At 37.1% G+C, this 17,652-nt stretch overlaps 1 protein-coding gene across 1 annotated transcript in view; it reads right to left on the reverse strand.

Moving 5' to 3' along the window:
• Positions 1-17,652, reverse strand: part of ANOS1 (anosmin 1) — a 132,182-nt gene that overhangs the window by 57,169 nt on the left and 57,361 nt on the right. The window contains exons 3-4 of the mRNA XM_050333379.1: positions 6,610-6,672; positions 3,170-3,392 (exon numbers count right to left, since the gene is read on the reverse strand). Coding sequence (XP_050189336.1) covers positions 3,170-3,392; positions 6,610-6,672 — 286 coding nt within the window. The remainder of the gene's footprint in view (positions 1-3,169; positions 3,393-6,609; positions 6,673-17,652) is intronic.

The following is a 17,652-nucleotide window of genomic DNA, read 5'->3' on the forward strand; positions in this document are numbered from 1 at the left end:
AAGTGTCTTTCAAACAGTACATGCATCTCTGTGCCACGAAAAGTAAGTGCACAATGGTCCATCACAAATGTCACATCTTAAATGTCGGATCTCCAAGAATTCACAGAGTTCCCATGAAAGGTATTTGGACAGTAAAGGGTAAATGGGATCAATACAATTGTAAACACAGTTGTTCAACAACTGAGATGGACACTTATAAAATTGTACACTATGTTTTCAATAGAAAACTATTTTTCTTTAAGCATGAAAAGAGTCATTAGACTGTGGGTGACCATCTGGCACCATCACATCCTTTAAATGTCATAATCTTTTCTTCACAGTTTACCTTTTTAACATAGATCTGCAGTTTGTTCTGCTGTATGGATTGCCCCCTTACACATTTCAGAGTAAAATAGTTAGACTGGTTTAGACAGCATGAAGCAGGTGCATCATCACATCTGAGGGACCACTACTTCTGAAACAGGAAAAATGTGATAGGTAACTTTTTCAGCTGCCACCAGCTCAGCATAGAGAAATATACATGTCCTTGTCCTCAGCTGGGGATGCATATGTGCACATTAGATAAAGTGAACCTAGTCACACATTTTTTATTCCTTTCTCTTCCTTCATTTTTCTTCTGCATTTTTAAACTGGTTTATTTCTAGGCAGATTTATTGCTCCCCTATCTATCTCTAATGTACCAAATCTACTTTAGATAATTACTGTTATTTATAATATCATTATGTCCATATAGCAAACAAATTAGGTAGGTGAGTGGAGAAGGGACACTTTCTGAAGTGTTTCTTCAATAGCTGAGATGGCGTAGAGAAAGGTGAGGCCGATGAGAGAAAAGTAGGAAACAACACATCATATCTTCAGTAAAGGGAAATCAATATATCAAGACTGTAACCAATTAGTAATACTTCCAACAGAGATGAGAAAGTACAGTGATAATGGACTGGTTAGGTTAATCCAACAACATGGGAAAAATATGCCTTTGGTGGCAGTGTACTTACATCAGTATTCTTTTAGGACTGGGCTTTAGCACTCAGTACTAGAGGGCAAATTCAGTTTGTTAATCCAGCAAATCAGATGGGAATTTTATATCTGCTGTTGTAACTAATCTCCAGAGCTTGATCAACAGTAAAACTACAGGAACTTCTGCAGACTCTTAGATTCAATCTGAGTTCATTTTCAAGCTGTGAGTGCTGTCAAAATGATAAGAATAAGTACTAAACTTATTCACTAGATCTCAGTCATGCTTGCAGAGTTTGTTCTTCCTTAGTGACAGGAAGGTCATTTATCCCTGGAGGAAATGAATAGCAAGCCTGCTCCGCGTCTATTTGTCTTTTGTTGCAGAAAGATAGGTTGAAGAGGCTAATTAGCTGAATTCATCAGCTGAGAAGGCAGTAGGGTATTGAGCTTGCCCTTCATCTGCAAGACATATATGCTCTTACAAGCAAACACCTCCTGCAGATCAGTGATAAGATGATAGGGAAGGTTAGTTCTGCTCCTACATAATCAGGCTAAACAGTAGTAGACCTTCCAGTGTGCAGTTACAGAATGTATCATAACCTCTCATATTCTGTGTCAGCTCCAGAAGCATGTAATCTTGTTTCATTTGTTTGTTTTGTTTTTACCTTTTCCAGCTGTTACATTTACTGGAATGCTTTGCAGTTGTGGCATGGAGCTTGATCATACATGTAAATCATTACATAAACAACATGAATACCTGTTTATCTCTCTGGTCGTTTGTCTCAATACGACAAAAGAAACAAATAAGTGATACATTTTAATAACTTCCATTTTGGAAGGTGTTGTATTTTAGAGTGTACTAATTCCTTACAGTTTTAAAGGGCCTGCTCTAAAGTATCTTGGAAACAAGAGAATTCCCCCTTCTGCACTGGAAATCTGGATCACAATATTGCCTGCTGTTCAAAATACTTTGAGTACTACCTTCATAAGTTTTATGCTTACTCAACTCTATGACTTCTAGACTGAATTTGCTCTATTTACATCAGTAAATAAGACAGTGCTTCCTGATGACCCACCCTGTACACTCAAAGACAGGATTCAAAAGTCAAAGCACATTATTTCTGACATACATTCTCATCGCTAGAGACACTGAAAAAGATTCATTAACATTTCAGTTAGAACAATGATCTTGAAAGTAAAATCACCATCTTCTTCACATATTTTATCGTGTTTCCATCCACAGATAGATATAAGCATGGATTCAGATCTAAGACTGGAGCTTAGTTCAGAGTTCTGCTGATTAGGTTCCCATAGAGAGCCCATGATATCTGACTAATAACTGATTAACTGAATAATATTTATTTTTTATCACTAATGAAGAAGAATAGATTTCTAACAAAACATACCAACTGTGTGGAACAAGAATATGCCTTTCACAAATGCCTATTTTTCTGATTAGGAGCACATTTTTCAAGTATTTCCATGTATAAGTCTTTTTTTAATTCCAGTAAATTAGAATCTGGAAGTTGTCTAAGCAAATAATGTCTTAGCCTATATTCTCTTGTTGAAGGATGTCCAAAAAAAGCCCTTTTTTTACAGGACTCAAATCAATTATTTTTTTTAAATAAGATTGCCTTAGATTTAAATAATGAGTTAATATTGTGATATTATAATATTAATATAATGTGATACAATATTAAGATAATGTAGTATTATAATCTTTCACTATTTTGTTCTTAGGTCATTAGGAACATCAATGCCAAATATACTGTGTTGATCTGTTCTTTTACCAGATTATTTTACACTTCCTACATGGTAGTCCCACATGCTTGGCTTACAGATAATAAATGTTATTTGTGTTTAATGGGACCTGAACTATATATCATTAAATATTTTTCTGCTGCATTATCTCTCATCTGTATCAAATTAAGTGAGATTTCACCTAAATTGGTAAAGTTTGTTCTGCTTAACAGCCATGTTTACGTTCCACAGACTTCCAGACATGGACTTCACAAGGGGGAAAAAATTAGAAATTTAAGCAGCATTTCTCTCTGGCTTTCCACCCCTTCACTGTGCAGCCACATCTCTACAGGCAACTCTCTTTTTTCTTTCCAACCACACAAAGTCTCGGAAAATGAAAGTCCTGGTTTTCTAGGAGACTTTGTTACAGCCTGAAGTTATTAGCCCAGTTTGAGTACGTATTAATAATCTCTACCTTTGTACAGATTCTTTGGAACTTGGCACGTATGACCACATCCATTGGAACAACATTTCTTCACTCCAGAACATTCACTATCAGCTTCACAGCTTTCAACACAGGCAGCTGCAAAACCACTGGCCTTCTCAGGTGCTGGGCAGTCCCCTTGCTTCACAGACAGGATGTACTTAAGGAATTCACAGCTAGTTAGGCATTCATAATTCTTCTTGGGGAAAAGAGGCTAAAAGAAAAACAAAAGAAGTATATAATATTTTCAATGGGAACAACAACAAAAAATATAAAAACACCAAAGAAAAAATGTTGTAAGTTTTCCAAGATCTCCTAAAGGAATATTCAGATTTTCAGCTTTTGCAAGACTATCCCTGAAGATTTATATACTTAAGCCACTTCTAAAAAAGCATTCCAAGTACAGAATGATGAATTCTCTCAAGTAAGACCACCATATTTAATGGAATAATGTTGTTTATATCTGCCAGCTTTCCCTTGTTTTCCTCACATTGGCTGGGTACAAAGTTGCTCAATGACAGATTAAAAACATTCCCAAAACAAAGGGGAAGCAATGGTCAGACAGTCTGCTTTTTTTTTTTTTTTTTTTTTTGGACTACCCCACATTCTTCCCTCTGTATTTTGTAACATTTTCACCACAATATCTGATGTAATGCCACTCTAGATAAATAAGGGAAATCTTGTGTCATTATACTGTTTGAACTAAGTTGGTTAAGAGAAGATTTAGATTTTGCAGCATCTTTTTGCTCTAGCCAACGTATTAGTAATTGTATAACTCTTCAATGACTGGAACTAAATTTCTGGTAAAATGATCAGCAGAAAACACGATTTGAAATAAGATACATTGATTAAAGATCAAAGTAAATGCTACTTCTTGGAGAAATCTAGTCCTAGATATATTAGAAGTTGCTTCAACACATAGACATTATATAACATGTACTACTGAGAGATTTGCAAGGTCCACTTAAAACTGTATTTAAAATAGCATCTAGAATCCTGGGGAGAATATTATGTGTGGCATGGAGATTACATCTCCTCTTTGTTTAGTTTGGTGCAAAACCAGTAAAAGTGATTCCCTCAAAGTGCTTGGTGGAACTGTAGATGGGCAAGCCTTGCAACTGGGGTTGTCTATAGATGGCCTTTCTATCCTAGAACAACGAAAAACCTTCCACCCTGACAGATCTCATTTACAGGTTCCTACGGCTACAAAGGAGTTATAACCCACTTTCTGTCCACCTATTCATGTAACTTCTGAAACTTCCATATTCAAATGTTTTACTTTCTTGTTTTTACTGTTCTCATATTTCTGGGAAAATAAGAAAGACTTAGCTATTATCGAGGACCAGGTGTTTCACAATCCGTGTGTCAGTTTATTCTCCAAAGTCACTGTGGTCCAAGAACATGCCACCAATCTTTTCCTACAGAGCAGTCCAGAATCTTTGAATCGGGCTTTTAAGGTTGCAGTTGGGTGTTACAGGTTTAATTAGCCTAGAGGCTGCAAAAGTAGTCCCTACGTCTCCTGCTGACCCCAGTGATTCTGAGATAGACACTCCAGCTGTTCCACCTACTGGAATGCACCTGATCCCATGGTTAGCCAGTTAAAAAGCTAAACCAGCAGAAACCAAATTTAAAGGAGAAAAAAAAAGGAGTCAGATAAACTGTCTATTTTTCTTCTTCATACATAAGGTTCCCTTTAACATTCAGTAGCACACTCATTCAGTAGATAAGAAGTAATACACAAGCAGGAACCTTGAGAAACACAAAGCTAGATTGTTTCTTCCCGATTTTGTACAAAATACAAAAAGACTGAAAACACTCTCACAGGTAAACATCCTCCTTTTACTCAATCAATGTCTATGGAGTATACATGAGTCTGAGAGAAAGGAAAGTGGTCCCGGGCTTTTGTGTGTGTGAAGCTAATTTCAAATCCTAAAACATCACAAATTTGCAGCTACTTAATTAAAAATGTTATAGCTCCCTGAGGCATAATACGTCCTCAAGGCTTCTCCTCCTCACCCTATTTCACAGCTCATTTTTCAGTTAGCTGCTAAATGTGCTGCTCTTCATTATGGGCCTTTGAAGTTCCAAATTTAGCTTTAACCACAAAACACTAATCAAAGAAGGATGCTCACAGTTTTTAACTACAATAGAACAGTGTTCTACAAATGTTTTCCTTTTAAACCAATTTTATACATATTTTCACTCATATCTGGAAACATGCAGTCTGAGTGAGGATTGATATAAAAGAACAACATAAATTAGATCCACTAAAACTGCTTTATTACATTACCCTAGAGTTTTGTATATGAAGAAGTAGCAAACAATCTGGGTTGAAAAACTCTTACAAGTCTTGGTTTTCATGAGAAACTTTTACTTTGTCTTCTCATGTAACTACATAGGTCACATATAATCCCCACTTACACGCTGTTGTATCCAAATTTTTTTAGTTGAAATTACAGCTTTTCTTAATCATCTTCATGATGTTTAAAGTCATTTAAACATGACATGCTCTTTTACCAGAAAAGGAGTGTCCATAGTAAAAGGAGACGAGCTAAATCAGTGTATCACTGAGATCAGTACATCAATTATGGTAATTTCTATGTTTTTTATAGGAAAAGATTAAAACATTCATAATGATTCACTTTAATAGACTTGAATAAATTTTTACCTTTATATTGATTTAGTTATAAAAAAATCAACATTCTATTGAGATGATGTTTCCATTCTGAACTAAAAAAACATTTAAGAACTGTAACAGCTGACTTCCACCAACTCAACAGAGTCATGTTTCAAATCCAATAAAACCATCTCTATCTTTGTTCTAGTTTAACTGATTCATGTTTTGCTTATTCACAGATTATTCAGAAACATGCTCCAAAAACAGTTTTCTGAAGATTTTTTCCTGAATAATTATGCGTTTTGATATCAGTCTTCTGAACTTGGAGTCCACAATCCAGTTACTCCTGGAGAACTATTCTTTTAGAAATCAGATTGACTTTCACATGCAGGAAAGCCATCTGTTCTAGCTACCCTGCACAAGAATATTTTACACAATGACATTTTATCTTTTAAACAAAGATTGCTTTTCTTAGGCACGGCCAGAAAAGATAGAAGGGCAAGTGGTAGAAACAGCATCTTATGGGAGGGATTTAACAGCAGTTTCTGAGAGATGCTATTTAAGTGTGACTGGACCAAGGCTTAAAAGTGTAAGTTGAGATAAATCATTTAGTCAGAAAAAAATAATTTCTTTTTTTTAAACTCAAAATTAACATGGCTACATTGTTATATGTGTATTCTTTCCAATGAAGGTGACTGCTGTAAAAATCCCATGTTTTTCAGCTGGCTCCTTGAAGCCAGCTTAATAATTTAATAATTTAAATTAAAGAGAGTGCTAGAACAAAGTAAGAAAGCGTGCCCTTGGGCTGACGTACCTCACAGAAGCTTTGGCAATGGTTTTTCTTCAGGTCCCAGGACTCTTTGCAGGGCTCCAGGCACTAGGAAGAGTCAGGAGGCAGAGAAGTGTCAGGAAGAGAATGAAATAAACAACCACAAATAACCCCATTTCTTCTCCAGTTGGTTGTTTGGCCTACAGCAAGTTAATAATCCACTTCTCCAGGGGAAAAGATTGTGTCATTGAGTCATGGTGTCAGAGCAAGGTCACGACAAGCTATGGTTAGAATACAAGAAATACATTCAGTATTTCTTACAGTGCAAGGCAATCAACTCACTTATTTATTATACCATCCTATTTTCCAACTTATTGAACCTAGGTCTTAGTACCATTTAACACCATGTCACTGGATCACAGAGACAATGTCAAAAGCACTACTCTAAGTAGTGAAAGCAGAAGTACAGAAAGTTAAATCTTCTCCTCAGCAACCAGACTAAAGATTAGACAGGCACATTGCCTACCCAAGCGAGAAACTATTTCATCAAGCTATGGAGTAAACTCAGCAGAGGTTTAAATGCTATTTCTGTATAAATAGACAATGTTCACTGGTCTGTTAGCAAAACCACTCTATTTCAAGTACCATATTACCATTACTTCACCTTCAACCTCTACTGCAATGGTTATACAGAGAGTTGAGACTGAAACTCTACAAACCAGAGTTAAGCTTCATAGCACAGCAAAAAGAAAAATCACACTATTAAGAGTGTTTACTGCAGCTGAAACATAAATTCAGATTCACATCCAGAAAACTATTCTCTTCCTTTATTAAACGTAAGATATTGGGAAACACTGGCATTGTTATGATTTTATAACACCTACTCCTTCTGGTAACAGCAGAAAGATATTACTGGACCAAAAAGAAAGGCCTTTGGCATGCAATGCGATGTTTATATGGTTTCTCTTATGCATAGCATTAGATTGGATTAGATTTATGCTATTCAAAATCAAGCATGAAAACATATAGGCTGCATCTTGGCTGGACACCTGTACATTAATGTAATAAAACCAACATTAAGCATTTTTCTTACTATCAACATAGCCTAAAAATATAATAAAACCATTAGTCACAGAGGTTACGTATTTCCGGGAAGAAAAATACCACTAAAGCATTTTCTTTATATATATTTTGGTATTCCAGACTCGATTTCTAGCTCTTCAAAATTCACAGTGTGTGTACACAGAGTAGTTAGAAAGACACATTACAAAATGTCACTGAAGTCAGCAAGTTTATTAATTCCAGTGTTGTTTCTCCTGTGGTATAGTTACCGCACACTTGAGCCCAACTCCTCTGCCATGCATTTTACAACTCTCCTGCTTTGATGGATTTAATCCAAAAATTTATGAGGCATTAAGTGGTGTAAAGACAAAATGGGAGACATTTTGACCACTCTGGGACTTTGTTGGTGATCCCCAAAGCTGTCAGGATGACTGTGTCCTTGCCTTCTCTGAATTCCTGTTTCACTGCTGTGCAGCCACGGAGAGTGTATCTAAACCAGCATATCCACAATCTTCAGTCAGCAGCTAAGACCAAGTTCATGCTGACTGGACCACGCTCCTTGCAGGTTGTAGAGCAAAGCAGCTGGTACTCCTGGAAGGAAATACCAAGACGCTGTACAGTTCAGATGGTTTCTTCAAGGCATTTGTCCCAGGATATCTTTATCTGCAATGTAAGTAGGTTTCAGCACTTGATGCCGTCTGGCTGTTGCTCTGCTTCAGTAATCACACAGAACAGCCCAGGCTACTTTCAGTTGGGCCCCAGCACCTCTTGCCTCAGGGTAAGCAGAGATAATGGGCATCTCAACTCTGACACTTCAAAGGACAAAATGAACCAGGGCTGAGTAGTATCCTGAAATCCAACTGCTCTCAGAGTATGCCAAGGAAAACAGATGATGTAGCCAGCCATAAGGCCTCCACAGGCTCTTTAAGGCTCTGATTAGGGTACATGCTCTTACCTATACATACACTAAAAAATAAATCTCTCTACTCCTGCTGTATGAGGAGTCCTCTGAGCACTGGGCCAGCCTAGCACCACGGGCAGCTGTAGGAGCCAACTGCCCAGCTTTACTGGAGCTGCACCACTCTGCTGGTGGAACAACTGCTAGCAGACAGAAAATTTGCAGTAGAAGAGTCTGGAACTGTCTTACTAAAGAGGTTGTTCTTAACCTTGCAATGACGAAGATGAGAACACCTCACAAGCACTGAGGTTCGTGCGCTGATCCTCTTAGCTACCCTATTATGAGGTTACCCCAAAGTGGGTAGCTGGAAACACTGGAAGCTTGGATACAGGTCTCACCTTTGAATCCTTGACTTAAATTGTAAATCAGCCTAGATCTTGAGATACCCCCTACTGTCTGGTGAGCTATATCCTCTAAACAGCAATAATCTCAGGCAGAGAGATACCTTTGTCTCCCCTAAGAATGCTCTCCTTATGTTTCTTACATGGAGATGGAAATGTGTTCCAAATCCAAAGTGTTATATACATGCTAGCTCTGAAGAAGGGCTATCATGTACATAGGTTTGTCTTTTTCCAGTCAGCTTTCCAATAAACTCTCTGTCCTCATAAACTATTGTCTGCTTGGTTCTATTAAACTTTCACATCCCATTTACACATGGCACTCTGAGCTGTTATCTTTTATCTGCAAGGATTGTGTTGGTTTTTTCATCATCTCTGATATGATTTGTTATGAATGTGCATCAAGATGAGTCTGCTTAAGAACATACATTTTGCAGTGCTCTGCACAGTACTGTTGTAAAACATTTATCCCTCTACTATGGATTTCCCCCCTTTTTAGACCATCTATTCCAGGCACGAACAAAGTTGAAAAACGTCTCAAGAAAAAGAAGATTTGGGCCTTACATCAAGAGTAGTTGAAGGTTTTGTGATAGGTATTGTTCAGTACATAATAAAAATTAAAATAAAGAAAACGTGAGTCAGAACTAGTGTCACAAATATCTGTTTCCTCAAATCCAAGTCTTCATAGAATAAGGCACACATCTTGAACTTTACATGTCTAATAATATCAATATAACTGACCCAAAGCTTATCTGGATCAACAGGAGCTATTCTGCTTATGTTTAGCTTAGCCTCAACATCTGAGAGGAAAGCATACAGTATTTCTCACCAATAAGAACAGTTTCAACATACCTAAAACACTAATGAGAAAACTAGTCCCACCCTGCAGGGAAACACATTCAGGTTTTCTGGATTAGTGTAAATGTGTGTGTGTCTGTTAAAAGGATGCTGAAATCCTCTATTCAGAACAAGGAAGACTGTAGGCAGAGCAGCAGCTAGCAGTTGGTTTGGGCTCTGCTTCGTGTAATAAGAAACAACTTCCAGACATAGCTACCTGCCCTCAGAAGGTAAGCTTAGGTATGAAGATGGCAGACCACCACCAGGCAGCGGAGCAGTGGCACAGGAAGCATCCCGGCAGTCCATCTGGCAGATGCCTGAGTGGCTCGGAGCCACCACTGCCCCCTGCCCTGGCACCACCACACAGGCTCTGTACTGCTGGGTCAGGACAAGACATGAAACACAACCCTGAACCAGTCGTGACAGATCAGTGGTACTCACCAAAGGGCAAGGGGTGTCAATCACACCAGCCTTGCTAAATCAAATCCTCCTTAGGTGCTTATTTCATCATCTCCAGTGGTCAAATCTGGAAGCTGCAGGCTTTCTTTTATCACCTAGACTGCTGTGGAGTTGTTATTCATACTAAACAATTTCATCAAAAGCCAAAGGGACTGCTAACAGTAAGCACTCTACTACAGACCTGTTGATATTCAGACTGCATAGAATTAAGAACAAGAGCAAAGTACTGTTTCATTCAAGGAAAAAGGATTGCTATTGCTTTAAAATATTTTGGGTCATGTTTTTTATTTCATCTTTTTAAAAAAATTTGCAGTGAAGGGCCCTGTTAGAGAAGTCTTTCCTGTTCTAATTTTTAATCTAAAAATAAAGCAACTAGGAGATTAGCATATGATGCATGCCATTTACATTAGTTAGTAAAGGAATCTTCAAAATAGCTTACTAACACTTTTTCTTAGGAAAGCATGCTTTGACCTGAATGGGAGAGATTTACACCAACACAGCACTTTTCAGAGTCTAATGAATTGCAAAACTTCATTTAATATGGAAATACATACTTATTCAAATACTGTGTATTTATTCAAACATTATAGTTAAATTAAATAGCTACATATGACATATTTATAGTTATTTAAACACCCAAAAATTACTTATTTCAGAGCAAAAGAGTCTACCTACAGTATTTTTGTCTAAAAAGGTTTTTTCTTCAGAGTGGAAACCAAGTCATATGCAAATTGTTATAAAAACAATGGAATCCAAGTGTTATAGCTGGATGGAATTACTCTTTTCATTATCATCCATCATTACTGCTGCTCCCAACAGGAAGGTCAGAAATGAATGGCTTATGTTTACAACAAATAGTTAAGTGTTTTGCTGTCCTGAGGAACTTAATTAAGTGGATCTGAGATGGTTGGGAACAAAAAAAAAATGGAACAAACACCTTTCTTAATAATCTACCGTGTCATGAGGACAAGTACCTGAAAAATGCATGTGCTCACTATCAGAACATTTTTAGGATCAGGAATTTAGCCAAAGTAAAGAAGAATATTGTGTTCATTAGACTTAGAGAGAATAATTTTGTGATGGGTATGCTTAAATTACAACTGTACTCAAAGGAACCACAAGAAAAGTGATTTTGAATCTGTAAATCTCAGCACAGTGGCAGTAAAATGCAAAACAGAAACAGACAGCAAGAGAGAAATAGTAATTTTGAGATTTTGGGTTTTTTAATCTTCATCTGCTGTTTACAAATAGGAACAGAAACTGTTACTTTCTGTTTCTCAAAAATGGGACTGTGAGATGTCTGAAGCATGCAATGTTTTGATTTCAGAACAGTAAATGCACAGTTGCATATTTATCCAGTTCAAACCAATCAACAGCATGTTAGAGTGGTAAAATATATTAGGTATTACCAATATCACATCCCAAAATACACTACCATTGAACAATTTAAACTACTACTTTTGTTCTGTACTGTATGGGTCATGAGATGTAGGATGAGTTTACTGAAACTATTTCTCATGATAAAACTAAGGAGATGCATCAGGAAGATTATAATTTTTTTAAAAAATTGCCATATCAATTAAAAAAAAATCTCCCATTAGTTCTGGATTATATCTTTCCAAAAGATCCATACACACAAAGAAACCAGTCCTAAAACATTCTCTTCCAAGAAGACACATCTCATTTATTAATGCCAAAAAGAAATATCCATACTTACATTACTGTTAGAACCAAAGACCAAATTAGATTCTCTAATATGACACGTGATTCTGATTTGGTATTTCTGCATCTAGGAGTGTAATAGTAAAAACTACATCTATAAGGAAATAATTTAGCATAGCAGGAGAATATTAATTACATGTAAAAGTAGGTAAGAATCACAACTTATTAACAATTTGCAGTGAAATATTAAAAAAGCATCCTAGGATGAGACCAGTGAATCTATCTGAAGGACTCTGGCTGTCCATTTCAGGAATGTGCATAATTTTTGTCAATTTATTTTATAAAAACCTATTTATACATTGATGTCGCAACTTGCTGTGGTTATGCATGTCCTCCTAAACTTTAAGATGGCTATTTTCCTTCTGTAGATTCAAGGCAACTAACTTGAATTCTGTATATTAAAATAAAAGAAGTGTTTGGTTCTGAAATTGAAGTTAGACAAACTCTTTTAAAGATCCCTGTTCTACTTTTTTAATCTCCAGTTTAAATCTCTGACCAGTAATAAGGTATGGGCTATCTACTGACCCAGAATGCACAGGTGTGACTGTGTTACAAAATGAAAAGCTCAGGTAAACAGAATCTATATGCAGTGAGAATTTCAGGCACTTAAGAGTGGAGAATCCTACACAGGCAGGTAAGTGAATCTCATTTCCACACTGGATCATTCTCAATGCTCTCCAAAACCCATGCTCGATAGTTTGACTGATTTAAAGGCTTCATCTGAGTACTGCTCCATGTGAGTATATCACGGTATCACACTCAAGCTTGCGGGCACCTTTCCTAGCAATCAAGTGCCAAAGATGAGGCACTGCAGCACTTCAGGTATGAGAAATTTCAGGTGCTCACACGCCCTAACGGGTCAGGCACCTCCTTGTACACATCTATCCTGTTTAAAACAAACCATTAGAGGTAGATCTGACCTAATGAATCAGTCAGATACTCAGGCCAAAAAAAAAAAAAAATCCATGAATCCAAAGAGAAGAGTTTAACGTCAGAATCAATAGCTATCATATTAGCTTGTAGGTTGATACATGTTGAGAAGCCTCTCAGCATTTTGTGAGGTCCATTTTAGACCAAGTCAGTCTTGCTTCTCTTACTCTTTTCTCTCTCCTCCCTTATTAGCAGATTGAATCATTAAAGCAATAATTGTCAACTTTCTAGAAATCAGTGAGACATTTTAGCTCTGTGCTGGTTTTAGCCTCGGATAGAGCTAATTTTCTTAACAGTAGCTAGTATGGGCTATGTTTTGGATTTGTGCTGGAAATAGTATTGATAACAGGAATGTTTTTGATACTGCTGAGCAACACTTACATACAGCATCATTTTCTGTACTCCAGCCCACCAGTGAGGAGGCTGGGGATGCACAAGGAGCTGGAAGGGGACATAGGTGGGACAGCTGCCCCCAGCTGACCAAAGGGACCCTGTACAGTGTCATGCTCAGCATAGGAAGGGGAAGACATTCAGAGTGACAGCATTTGTTTTCCCAAGTCACTGTTACATGTGATGGAGTACAGCTTTCCTGAAGATGCCTGAACACCTGCCTGCCCATGGGAAGCAGTCAATGAATTCCTTGTTTTGCTTTGCTCACATGCACAACTTTACCTGTCTTAAACTGTCTTTACCTCAAATGACAAGTTTTCTCCCTTTTACTCTTCTGATTGTCTCCCCCATCCCATCAGGTGGAGGTGTGGGGCTTAGTTGTCAGCTGAGTTTAAACCACAACCACTGCCTAAAACTCAGTTATGTTTAATGTAAGTTTATGTATCTTTAAAACTTTTTAAAGTTTTAAAAAGTCTAACAGGAACAACTGTGAAACAAATTCTTTTATGTAAAATAGAAGTTTCATGTGGCTATCTGCAGTTACTCCTCTGTTCATGTTAAGGAGGTTCTCATGAGAATTACACTAGTAACATATTTCCCTTGTAACTGAATAAACAAAAGGGTTAAATGACAGAGAAAGGTTCCCTGTCTGTGCTCTCCTGTTTCCTCTCCTGTAGGTCAGTGAGCATCATGATTTGGTGAAAAGGAATGATTTTGTATTCGAGGATCAAGTCCTAATTAAATTAGTTACAGTTTGGGTTATTGTGTGACATTATCATGTACACTGGGAACCCAGCTGATACTGTCTGAAAGTATTGCTAATTGTAGAGCTGGTTTTGAATGTAAGCCAGGTCTTAGGTTTTAAATAGTTGAGGGGAGTTAGATTTCTTGAAATATGTTTTTTGTTGTTTTATATTGATGACATCCTGATGTGGGCTATGGTGGGGTAGATGACAAGAAACAGGTGGAATTTGTTATCATCTGCAGGTACTAATTTATTCTAATTAAGTATAAATATATATGCAAAGAAAAATCCTCCATTTGTAATCAACATTCAGACATTCAGTGTAACATTCAGTGTAATGTTTTAGGACAGATGAATGCTCCAATAGGAGCAGTTAGGCACCGATAAGGACAAGGAACAGCAACCACAGCAACCATCACATTATATTATAACACATCACACAGGGTGTACCTGCAGGGATTGGGATTAATCTGAGGCTAACACCCTAAGAGTTTTCTGATTAATTCACATGGGAACTCATCCCAGGAGCAATTTGCCATTAAAAGCACCAAGGGTTAAATTATGAGAAAACAGCATTTTGTGTTGAGTTATAACATCAGAAAGTAAAGGGAATATAAGTCATTCAGCACTGGTCATAGTCAACAGGAATGAGAGTTCTATTTCCTGGCAGAATTTGGTATATCCCTTATAAAAAGAATAACAAAACTGTATAATGGAGACAGAAAGCATATCATCATATATGCAACTAAGATTTATTTTTAAAAGTTCTTATCTAAGTAGGATGATGTATATAACCTGCAGGTGAAATACAGAACTTATGCTTTAGATAAGAAATACTTTTTAAAATTATATTTCCAAACCAATATTAAACAGTTTGACTTCTGGTTTCCCATTCAAGCAGTGTGTTCCCAACAAATGGAAAGTGTTTCTGCAGATGGGACTGTCAGTGTCTCATAGCAAACCACTACAATCTTCACCGAGCCAGGTGGAACATACCTATAGTATTTTCCAATTAAAAATTCTGAAGGACACAGAGGAAAAAAAATGTTCAAAATCATATCCAGATAAGTAAGCAAAGGACAACATACTGATATGTTTCTTTGAAGCTCTATTCTGCTTCTTGAGCAGAGAGGTGGACAAACCCTTGACTACAGCTCTGTTTACTCAGCCTCTTACAAGGCTTAGAAACACAGTTAATGGAGCAAACTACAGCAGTTTGAGGTGCAACTGCCTTGTATCTCTTATCAGTACTTTGGAGAGTGGTCTGATCATTCAAATGGTTATTTCAGAGCAGAATGGAAGATTTCTGAGAAATTTGACTGGGTGTAAAGTTAAGCAGCACAGCTTAAACTGCTACAGCAAATAGCTACATTCAATGTGTATTTATTTTACTTGAGTGTGGAGGGACTAAAAGCACACACACGGACAGGCATTACCACTTTCCATGGTTATGCAAACTTACTAATATCAAATTAGGACTTGGAGTAAAGGAAATTTTCAGAAAAGTAACTGTTGTTATTTAACAAAAACATGAGCTTGAAACATTTAGTTTTTTTAATTGTCCACCTCATTTCAGTAGACAGCATCAGGAGTGCCAGTATCACAATTCTAAGTATTAGCAATTTGAGTTAATGAATGCCTTCAATACCTTATGCATATATAGGGAGCCTTATGACTTAGGATCAGTACCAATATTTCCTGGAATAGAGAGAGGGAAAGGGCTAGTCACCGTGTATCAGTTAAGTCTGACAGACCTTTACATATACAGAGTAGCATTACAGGATTTTTTCCTAAAATTATGGCACCAGAAAGTCCAAGACCCTTGCCAAGAACTTCAGGTCAAATATTCTGAAAGTTCATGTAGCCTTTGCTGTTAATTCCCAAAATTAAACAGGAAGTGAAAGCTACTAGAAAAGTGTACATGTAACGAAGGTGAGAACCACTGAATGTGTTGAAGGAACTGTTTTGACATAAAATATTTGGAAAGTAAATTACTATTAAAAAAGAGAAAAAAAAAGAGAAGTCGTATCATCACACTGTAGCTGAAATTCAGCAGTTTCAAATATAATCCTTTTAAAGTGAAAACAACTTTCAACACTGACAGCTTAGTATCTATCTGTATAGCTTAGTTGTCTGGCATGTCAAAGTTTGCCAGCAGAAGTGTTTGTTTGAGAGGACAGAATAATCCTAGGATTCTTTTCATGTTTTTGTTCTTTGTTACCGAGTCAAAATAATGGCCATCAATGTCAACAGAAAATTGGCTCCCAAAGACTAGTTAATTCCTGACCAGTTCTTGTCTAAATTTGTTTACAGGGTTTTGTACCAGCAGATGAAACCAGAACACGTACTTTCTTCTCTTTTCCTCTCTCATGGCCTAAAGTTTAACACAGTCACCAAAGAAACAACTCTGAGCTGTTATTTTGCCTGATTCTGAAACGTGAAATTGAACTTAAACCTCCTACATTCAAGATGAATCCCCTAAGTATAGAGTATTTGATGGATCGTTCTCTCTCCTGTTGAAGCTGTTTTATCTTGTATAAACAATGAGATCTTCTCTAGAGAAGATCTTTAAATGTCAGCTTCTCACCTTGAGGGAGCATGCCCTAGCAGCACTTCTGATCCTCCTAAAGTTCTTTTGAAATAGGTACAAATATTTTGGCTCTTTCTCAGTGCAGTAGTTATTCCACCACCCCTTCTTTGCTACAGAGATAATACTCTTTCTCACTCTCTCCTCTTTTCACATCTTTGATTTCTCTACTAACCTACTGTGGCCTTAAAAGTGTTGTTCTAATTATCCCTATTCAAACTGCTGCCTCAAAGAGCATTTTCTTATTCTTCTGTTGCCTTGCTTTTATGTGCTGCATCAAGTGCAAATTAGTTCTCTTCTTTCAGAACTCTTCCTAACCCTTATTCTAAATCTCCACATTCCGAATTTTCACCTATCAAGATACAAGGCCCAGCATTGGTAAAATGCTATGAAGCAGCAAGACAAGCCCGGAGCAATAGTGTGCACACAACATATATACTGTAGCGAAGTGCACAGATTATTTTAAATCAAATGAAGAGTGGTGCAGTCTAAAAAGGTTAAGAAGTTCCCTGTAACAGAATTCTTCTCATAGTGCTAATAGCTTTAATTGCTTAGTGCCATCCTGCTTCTTTCTGAGCTATTGTTTCCATTCTTTGGCAGTGTAGCTACTGCATTAATCAACAATGAAATGAGCTACCCAAATTAAACAACAGTAGCAGTTTTACTTCTCTGCCCGACTTTCTTTCTTCAGGTTGAAGTCCTGCAGTGCAGTTTACCAAAAAAACCTGATTTTTCATTTTTGCATCTGTTCCATCAATCTATCATGGATCAGTCATGAAAAAATTTTCTTCCCGGTTCTTTGAGAGCTTTTCCAAGATTGCACCTGGAACTTAGACAGTAAGCAACACAGTAAGAATATTTCTGCCTGTATGTTCCTACTGTTTCTAGGCCACTGTTCCCTGCCACCCTTTCCACAGAGACATGGTCCAAAGAGGGTAACAGAGTAAAAATAACAGCAATATTTACTGCTAACATGACGGGTCTGCAAAATGTAACAGCTTTTTCCCTTCCAAATCTTAGAAATGCAGATGGGCTTTCACCAATTGTTTTGAGTAGTAGT

The sequence above is a fragment of the Myiozetetes cayanensis genome, unplaced genomic scaffold (genome assembly GCF_022539395.1).
Source record: "Myiozetetes cayanensis isolate MyiCay16 unplaced genomic scaffold, myiCay2020 scf5-8, whole genome shotgun sequence".
Taxonomy (NCBI): Eukaryota; Metazoa; Chordata; class Aves; order Passeriformes; family Tyrannidae; genus Myiozetetes; species Myiozetetes cayanensis.